This window comes from Labrus mixtus, chromosome 17, assembly GCF_963584025.1.
Source record: "Labrus mixtus chromosome 17, fLabMix1.1, whole genome shotgun sequence".
In the NCBI taxonomy this organism is placed as follows: domain Eukaryota; kingdom Metazoa; phylum Chordata; class Actinopteri; order Labriformes; family Labridae; genus Labrus; species Labrus mixtus.
Window position 1 is genome coordinate 361,865 of NC_083628.1, and position 10,000 is coordinate 371,864.

The 10,000-nt window shown below is 42.8% G+C and overlaps 1 protein-coding gene across 1 annotated transcript in view; it reads right to left on the minus strand.

Moving 5' to 3' along the window:
• Window positions 1-1,401: 1,401 nt before the first annotated feature.
• The window catches only part of jmy (junction mediating and regulatory protein, p53 cofactor), a 29,431-nt gene continuing 20,832 nt past the window's right edge, over window positions 1,402-10,000 (minus strand). Inside the window, exons 6-10 of the mRNA XM_061060826.1 lie at window positions 9,069-9,259; window positions 8,905-8,982; window positions 7,614-7,706; window positions 6,782-7,289; window positions 1,402-6,011 (exon numbers count right to left, since the gene is read on the minus strand). Of these exons, the coding sequence (XP_060916809.1) occupies window positions 5,701-6,011; window positions 6,782-7,289; window positions 7,614-7,706; window positions 8,905-8,982; window positions 9,069-9,259 (1,181 nt within the window). The 3' untranslated portion in view covers window positions 1,402-5,700. The remainder of the gene's footprint in view (window positions 6,012-6,781; window positions 7,290-7,613; window positions 7,707-8,904; window positions 8,983-9,068; window positions 9,260-10,000) is intronic.

The window sequence follows — 10,000 nt, forward strand, 5'->3', positions numbered from 1 at the left end:
CCATGCCTTCCCTCCGCTCTGCGCTGGAACCACTCCGGAAACACGCTCCAAAAAAATAACAAAACTCTGAATCGACTCTGACTTCTCTTTTCGTCTCTTGAATGTCTTTTTCCATTTGACGAGACTTTCGATTTTTATTTTTTTTTTTAAATCTTTTTGCTTCTTTAACCACGAAGACTTTTCGTTTCTTCTCTTCGGTGCACTTCTCGGTCGCCCTCGAGTCGGCGATTGTTTGTTTCTTCTTCCTCGCGTCATCGTCAGCCAAATAAACACTCGAGAAGAACGCCAACGCTCTGAGATTTTCATTGGAACTCGAGTTTCGTTTCTCCAGTGACTGAATCCACCAATGAACTGCCAAATGTAGAAAAAAGAACGTCCTGATTCTTCTACGGTACATGAGCAATATGAAAAGGGAGAAAAAAAAAACACTTTTCACTCATTTTCAGGTAATTTTCCTCTCCCATGCTGAGGACACAAGCGAGGCGGGACTTTCTTTGGATACACTTTTTTTAAAGAATACTACGATGACGACTTGATAGTGCACTTGTAAAAAAAATGGCGTCTGTGTGTACGAGTGAATCTTTTCCCTTCTTGTTTTGACTTGAAGTGCAATGATTGAATCCTGTTTTTCTTCTTTTTCTTAATTTATGACTTCACTGTTACTCAATCTGTGCTCGAGCAGAGATGTTTTATTGTCTGGTACGTGAGTGTTTAAGACGGTTTTGTTTCGTCTGCAATATTTTTTGAAGTATTTATGAGCGGACGTGAGAATATATTCGCAGGAAAGGATTTGAAGAGAATCGTCTTTTCTTTTGCCAAATAACACTTCTCCTGCACAGAGTCGAATTCTGCAGATGTTGCCTTTGGTACAGAGATGCATCAATGGTAGCTACGTAGCGCTTTCTTTCTTTTGGTTGGATTTACAAATTGCCAAAAAACACAGCGTGGTTAAGGAGGCGTGAGGTACGTACACCTGGAGAACACTACTTAAGGGCTTGTTGACGACACGTGTGGGAGACTTGAATGACTTTATCACGGTGAAAATTATGAATATTTCAGATCGAAAGGGGACAAAAAATTATTTGGATGAGTCTTTTAAATGTTGATGATTATTATGACCACATGCTTCAAAACACAAATTGTAATTTTTGAGTTTATAGTAAAACAAAAACCAAATGGAAATCATGCTGCTGTGTCCGTTCTTCCAACGTCTGGTTTCATCTCGTCTGTGGTGCTGTGATTGTTTTTATGTCCACAGGACGACGCATCGACTTCAGAGAAAGAAGAGCACAGGTCATATTCATATTTTGCTTCTTATGGTCGGTAGAAGTTTCTGTTTCCCCTGATTTAGAATACACAAACAGCTGCTTTCACACCTGCACAAAAATCTTCAACAACAGGGAGCGTTCAAAAACAAACTGGTGCTTGATTTTATTTTGGAAAGGGTAAAATATATATATATAACAGGGATATAGAAAGCCAAGAGGAATGTCATGATAAGGAAACAAAATAGCCAAAAAGAAAACCTTAAAAAGTACATGAACATTTGTACGCTTTAAAAATCATTTCAAATATGAAGTTTTTCAATAAATACTTCAATACATTTAGGCATGCGGATATAGTTTTCATGATTTACAATTTCATTACAGTAAAATAATTAATAAAATGACTTTTTCTTCTTAATTATTGCACTTACGTTGTGATGGGTTCGTCCTAAAACCAGTCACATGCATAAGGTCATAAAAGGTTAAACAAACGTCAGATTTGGTCATGTTAACGGTGAAAGTAAATCTACGCAGTTCAGATTCTACAAGTTAAACATTAAGGTAAAAAAAAAAAGAGAAGCACAATGGTATCTTAAACCCAAAACAAACAAAAGAAACAATAAAAGTGAGGGAGTAACTGTCCAAAATGTACGTTTAAACACGATCTGAAACCATGTTTAGTATCATCAAAGATCTTCACATGGAAACGGTTTGAGCTAAGCTGTCGATGATTTTAAACCTTAGTTAACATGTTTTCTAATAACAGCTGCGACTCCATGCTTTAAGGAAAAGGTTTACGGTTTGCAATCCTCTGCTGAGAGTTAGACGAGAAGTTTGATACCACACATACTCCATACTGTAGATATGATGTTAGCTAGCTTAGCATAAATGCTAAAAACAAGGGAGAATCTGACTTTCGTTTGCTGTTTTTAATCAGAAAATTGTTCACATCTTCTCATCCAATTCTCAGCAACAAAATAAACAAACACTTTTCCAAAAGAGTCAAACTACTCCTTTAAATTTAGCCATCAGTGCATGACTTATAAAAAAACAGAAGGGTCAGTGTGAGTTTTCAGGTTTGACACAGTTAACATGTAATGAGAGACTCGTATAAAATCACACACACACACAAACACAACAAACTCCAGTAAGTAAGGAACAAAAGAAGGCAGTGGAACGAGAGAGGACTCTCTTATAGATAAATGTAAAGATGTAAAAAATAAAAAATAAATACAGACGTCATAAGATCTGAATGTTGTCAGTTTGTGGAGAGCAGAAGGCTGCGTCAGTAACCAGCAGAGGGCGATAAAGCCTCAGACTTTAATCTCGCCGACAGACTTCAAATATTCTGGCTTTGTTAAACATTTGTTTTTTTTAAATATTTTGAATGGGGGCGTGACCTGAAGACCCCGTAACATACATTTAAACTGTTTCTATGATAAATAACTTTGCAGATTATTTTTGATTAAGCGGTTAGTCTAGAAAATAGTGAAAAATTCCCCGAAAGATGTATTTTTGTTTTTCTTAATCTAAAAAGTCCCAAAACCAAACATATTCATGTAGCGATAACTAAAACATTTTTTTTTAAAAAGGAGTCATCATCATCATACTGGAAACAGTTTTAACAGTTAAACGATGTGTAAAGCAACAATATGTAGGAATTTGGCGCCCACCGAAGGTCTCAGACTGCAATTGTGTTCTGACAAAAAGAGAGCGCAAAGATGGTAAAGACGTGAGAGGCCAAAGACCCACGTCCACTGACGACATTCAGTAATATTAACGGATTTTGAGCTCATCTGACTACTGAAACCTGAGACATGCCTCGAGTTAGACGACTTTCTGCAGCCGGTAAAGCTGCTAAACATGAGACAACGATACAAGCTAAGGTTACGTCTCAGTTTGTTCTGCATAATGTCTGCATCTCTCTCTCTCTGTTCTTAGCTTCACCCGTCAGCGTCCCCGTCCTCTTAGTCTCAGCCGTCGTATCAAACAGTACAGAGACGAGCTAACTGGCTGCTTTGTAGCTGAAGGCTGCTGAGTGAACTAGTCACATAAAGACATATGCACCTCATGACATCACAAAGCTACATGGTGCTGAAAACAGGTGACTGGGCGCTCTGTGGACACCAGAGAGACATCGTTCTCCCTGTTGAATGTTATAGTTCTCGTAGATCGACTTTGAAGCGACTGTTTTTAGGACGACAAGTTACAGATTGTTGCTTTAAACCGTTGAAGATTGAATTTTCTTGTGATGTTTGAAGTATCGAGAAGGTGGTTTAACGGTGATGTAACATAAATAAATGGAGGGTGACCACGACAGCAAACATCACAACATCATATTCATCCATCCATCTGAAGAGTCAAAGCACATTCAGCCAATCACAGACAAGACGATGTTCAAGTAATGGCTCATATATAAACGTGTGCTGAAGTATAAACAGTACATGTGTAAGTATATTTATGTCTTTGAAATACTGACGCGGTCAAAAAGGCGTCCTGCGAGGAAAAAAAGAGATCAAACGATGGTCTGAAAAACGACAGCTGTTCGTGAGTTAACATCTCCAGTGTTTGTTTTTTCAGGTTTATTTATAATTCTTTGGAAATAGTTGCGTTAGCTTAAGCGTTAGCATTAAGCTCTCAGGGATCCCGTCTGAGATGAGACAGCTGTGACGGAGCAGGTTCAGACGTTTGTTTTCAGATTTCTGGTCCGGCTGTGCGGAGCTCGTTTTAAATCCCGTCTGGGCTGCGAGTAAACCGTTTTTATTTGGATCATATCCGAACATAGACTCTCTCTCTCTCTCTTCTAAACTGCTGCGTCATGCATCTCTACATCATCTACTTCTAAGTCATATCTCTATAAACATCGATGGCTTTCACTCCTATTACAAAGTCGTTCAAATCAGTGAGTTCTTAAACGTTTGGTTTTCTGGTTTTGACGACATCCTGATCACCGACGAATTAGTTATGAGCACTTCCTGTTAGCCGTGTATCCATGGAGACGTACAGACAAACGTCATTGGATGACTTTGATGTTTGACTCCACCAGCTTCACCACCGTTTCCTTTAAAATGCACCGTTATGACCTCATGTTTAAAAAGGTGGCGCCCCCCAGACCGGTCTGCATCGCTAAGTCTCCCAGCATGCTTTGCACAGGAAGCAGCGATTGCAATAAAACAGTGAATGAAAGAGGGAAAGTTTGCAATCGCGTTAGGTCGCATTCAGCGGGTGATGGTGGCGGCTTCACTTACGGCGTATCCCGTATACTCGTAAATAATGCAGCGCCGTAACTCTCTGCGTTCTATTCTAGCATATCGATCATTAAGGTGTTAAAAGTGCGTCTTAGACATTGAATTTTCTGGTAAATTAAAAACTCTTCCTCTCGTTATATTTTTCTCTTTAAAGGTTCTATATGTAACTTTTTCTTTATGTATAAATCGTTTTTTATCGCCCATCATTAAGCGAACAGTTAACTGATGTGAAGTAGATGTTCACTGTGTTGCCTGTATAAAAAGTTTCCCCGGGTCGTATTTTCCGCGAAAAGCTCCAGGGACATTTTATGCACGTTCTCAACGTCCTCCTCACTCTGCTCCGCTTACAGAGAGCAACAGTACAAACTCATCACGCACTCCCAGCCTGCAGAGACTGAATACAGACACACAGACTCCTTCACATGACCTCTTACCTCGTCTGTAAACATTATGCCGGTAAATATCCAGTGTTTGGCGGCCGATGATGATGCTCGTTTGTGGACGCGAGGGAGAGCGAGCAACAAGTAACTGGTGCAGTTCACCTAACGGCCATGCGGTGTCGCTACAAACGCAGTATTTTTTTAAAGTTACATATAACCACTTTAAGTATTTCTGTGTTTTTAAATCTGTTGGAAAGTGACGACGCTCAAACATGGCTGATGTGTTGACTCTTACTTTTTGCATACAGTCAGACTCATGAAGCTCCGCCCAGCAGCTGGATTTTTCTTCATTGAAGGACGAAGTGGGAGGCGGCCTATTCTTCACACATGTTCAGATGCACTGGAGCACGCCGTACCCATCGCCGTGACACGGTTAAAGTCCTCCTGCGCGTGTACAGAAGAGTTTCAGCGGGAGACGAAAAAGCAGAAACACTCGCGTCCTAAAAACAAACCCATCACAGCACGCTACAGTACGACTGACGTGTAGACCGACGTAATGAGAGGTTAGAGGTTGTATCCTCGCCACGAATGCCACAGCAACGACATAAAAAAAAAAGATTAGTGGTCCATCTTTACAAACACACAGAAGTATTTCAAAATAAAACCAAAAAATACTTCTGAGCAGTTTCAGATATAAAAAAAAAATCAAGGTCTTTGTTCAATCTTTAACCGCGGCGTTAGCCTTCGTTTTCTTTTCGCTTCGGCGCCACAAATCCTCCAAAAGGTGAGCGTTTTTAAAAAAAGAAACTAGTTTTCCCAGTCAGTGCAGGGGAGGCCCTCGTCTTCAGACTCGGACTCGGGTGAAGCCTCTTTGATTCTCCGCAGGGCCTCGTGGATGCTGCGGGTCAGAGCGTCGGCAGAGTGGTGGTAGCTCTTGGCGTGACGCTGCTGCTCCGGTCGGGTCCGCACCTTCCTCAGCCGGACGCCCTGACGGATCTGGGCCAGGATGTTGTCGCCGTCGTCGTCCGGGTCCGGGGCCAGGACTCGCAGCTCGGCCTTCCTCAGGTGGAAACTCCCCCGTTTGAGGGAGGCGAGGACCTCGTCCATCGGGGAACCCGCTGCGGACACACAAACGACGGAAAGTTAAAAACAAAACTTTATAAAATGTTAAAACAGTTCTTCAGGGATAAAGGTGTAGTACCCTATTTAAGCAAACACTCATTTAAAGTATTAACAACTGGCTTCACAACATGTGCTCGGCTAATTCTTAGATTTTGGAAAGAATCAAGAACTCTGACACTGAAAATGTGGAAAGAAGAAATGATGACAATAACTGCTGGAAAAATGACATTTCTAAGGAGCAATGGGACAATTTTAGTCAGTTTATATCAGGAGAACACAACACATCACTGCCAGGGTGTTTGTTTGTAAGCACATGTCATCTGCCCTCCTTCTGGTGATACACTGTTGATACTTTCTGCATCGTTGTATCTAATTTCTGTCATCCATTTATTGTTGTTTATGTTTCCTGCCTGTTTCGTTGTTCCCTTTTAGTCTGTTTGTTTTTGTTTTTATAATTGTTTTCTATTATAATGTTGTTATAAAAATCAATAAAATATCAATTATAAAAAAAAAACCCCACAGTTACTTTAGGTAAAAACACAAGAGCCCGAGTCCTCTTGGTGTGTTTCTTTGATCTTTTCAGAGGGGGGTTGTTGACGTCATCTGCGCTCTGATGATTTATGATAGACCGGTAAATATTTCAGCCTGAAACTTTGTCCACAGGGGGCGCCAGAGTGACATAACATGAGTTCCTCACAGGAGCTTTTTAACTACATCAAATACTTTATGTTTTATAATGAATGGGTTTTTTGAGTTTCCTTCTCACCCCTCCTCCACGATGAAGAGTCGAGCGAGGCGGTCTTCTTCAGCTTCTTCCTCGCCGTCAGCAGCTGACTGCTGTCGAAGAATCGAGGGGAAAACGGAGCCAAAGGCAGAGAGGAAGGTTCTGACTCGCGAGGATGGAGCCGCACCAGCCTCTCTGAGGGATTCTTCTCACCCGGATTGTCCTCTAAAGAAGGAGGAGGAGGAGGGGGAGGGGGAGGAGGAGGAGGGGGGGGAGGACCCAGTGATAAAACAGATGGGGTCGTTGAGAGGGGAGGTAGGGAGAGGAAGGGAGGGGAGGAGTCCAGACTTTGGAGCTGAACGGTGGGTAGAGACTCGCAGGCGCAGGAGTCGGGTGGAGGAGGAGCGGAGAGTTCTGGGAGGTCGGAGTCGAAGACCTCGGTCTGGACGCTGGTCGTCTGAGTGCTGGGCTGCTGAGCGTCTCTCCTCCTGCAGTGAGGCTGAGTCAGACGCAGCCGAGTCGACTTCAGAGTCACCTGACCGGGATAACGCTGAGGAGGAGTCCACAAGGACCGTCAGTCAACACACACACACACACACACACACACACACACACACACACACACACACACACACACACACACACACACACACACACACACACACACACACACACACACACACACACACACACACACACACACACACACACACACACACACACACACACACACACACACACACACACACACACACACACACACACACACACACACACACACACACACACACACACACACACACACACACACACACACACACACACACACACACACACACACACACACACACACACACACACACTCTCTCTCTACCTGTTTGAGGCTGCGCAGTCTGTCCAGAGTCCTCTGCCTCTCCTGACACACTCTGGCGTTACTCTTGGCTTCATCTTCCTCGTCGTCTGCTCCCTTTACACAAAACAAAATCAGAATTAGTAACAAGTCAAGGATGGTGTAGTGACGATCTAATGTCCAAATTTCTTATCTTGTTTTAGTCACTTGTGTAGGTGTATGGAAAGTTCTTGATGCGTAAAACATAAACAAATGTCCAAAATTAAAATACTTTCTGATGTTCCAGTTTATTGTCACATACGAAGCAGACAAACCGTGATGATGATATGATGAGTTGTTATTTCTGAGATTACACTGTTGTCGTTCTTTTGTTGTGTTAAATAGCCTACGTGCGTTATGTTGTGTTACGGTAAGAAACGGATGTTCCCACCACCTATGCCCCCGTTTCCTGTTCACCTGTGACATAAACACTCAACCAACCACCTGACCAATTAACCCAAATGATCAGTTATCACCACCTAGTGTCCAAATTGAGTACATAAATAAACATAGAAACAAAACCCATTGAAATACAATACATAAACACACACGCACTGAATTGGCTCCTACAGATGGTCTTCAGGTTCTGTGAAACACTAAGTAGAAGATCTGTGAACTTAACGACCAGACCCCAAAGAAAATGATGGAGGTCTTCTGGGATACCAAGTGGACTGTTTTTTAGGGGGCATGAAAGCAAAGCAGTGAACACTGAAACTCCTTTTTTTTTTTTTTGGGTGATAAGGTGAACAAAATTAAACAAGAATATATAGACATGACAACTAAAGCGAGAACAAATAAACAAAGACAAAAAAATAAATAAAACTGACAAAAAATAGCAAAACATAAGCAAAGATACAGAGCAACAATACAGACGAAATACATTTAAATGAGATGAAAGTCGAGCAATGATTTTTATGTTCAGGTGTGTTAGAAAGGTGTGAATGTGTTCGTGGCAGCGTGATGCATTAAAGTGTGGAATTTAGTGAGAAAACAAACAAAAATATAAATAAATGAAAAATTAGTGAGAGAAAAAAAAAGGTATATATGCATGTAAACATTAATGGAAAGAAGATAAAATTATATAAACGTAATCATGTGACCATCATAAAAAGAGACGTGATGGTAATAAATATATATATATATATTTATATAAATATATACGTACACATGTACATCCATAGGTGCACGCTGAAACTCCTGACAGAAAGAGCGAGTGACACTAAAGCTAAATCATTTCTTTAGACACAGCCGAGGAGCTGTAATTATTGAGTCTTACCTGTTGCAGGGAGTGCGGAGAATCACCGTCACCTTGTCTCTGCTGAATCTTCTGGTTGTGATTTACGACACAGATTTCCTGATGAAGACAAAACGCTCATGAGTGAATCTGCTCTTAAGATTCTCTCTCTGGAGACCGCGTGTCCTGACGGCGAGCGTGCGTACCTTCTTGTTTTTGAGGTAGACTTTCTTGGCGGTGATGCGTCCTCTTCGGGCCTCGAGCTGCCGCGTCCTCTGCTGCAGGACGCAGAGTTCTTCTTCTCTGAGGGGGGATGGCGGGGCAGCGGGGTCCTCTTCACCCTTCATGGCATCGGGACTCTCGAAGGCATCGTAGTACACGACTTCATCCTGTCGCTCTGGACGACAAATCAGAGAAGATGATAACGCCGCAGACGCTGGACCAAGGAGAAGTTCTCTCTCTCTCTCTCTCTCTGTCCCTCCTCTCTCTCTGTCCCTCCTCTCTCTCTCTTTGTCCCTCCCCTCCTCTCTCTCTCTCTCTCTTTGTCCCTCTCCTCCTCTCTCTCTCTCTCTCTCTTTGTCCCTCCCCTCCTCTCTCTCTCTTTGTCCCTCTCCTCCTCTCTCTCTCTTTGTCCCTCTCCTCCTCTCTCTCTCTTTGTCCCTCCTCTCTCTCTCTCTCTCTTTGTCCCTCTCCTCCTCTGTCTCTCTCTCTCTCTTTGTCCCTCTCCTCCTCTCTCTCTCTCTCTCTTTGTCCCTCTCCTCCTCTCTCTCTCTCTCTCTCTTTGTCCCTCCCCTCCTCTCTATCTCTCTCTCTTTGTCCCTCTCCTCCTCTCTCTCTCTCTCTCTCTGTCCCTCTCCTCCTCTCTCTCTCTCTCTCTCTGTCCCTCTCCTCCTCTCTCTCTCTCTCTCTTTGTCCCTCTCCTCCTCTCTCTCTCTCTCTCTCTTTGTCCCTCCCCTCCTCTCTCTCTCTTTGTCCCTCTCCTCCTCTCTCTCTCTCTCTCTTTGTCCCTCTCCTCAACTCTCTCTCTCTCTCTTTGTCCCTCTCCTCCTCTCTCTCTCTTTGTCCCTCCCCTCCTCTCTCTCTCTCTCTCTTTGTCCCTCTCCTCCTCTCTCTCTCTCTCTCTTTGTCCCTCTCCTCC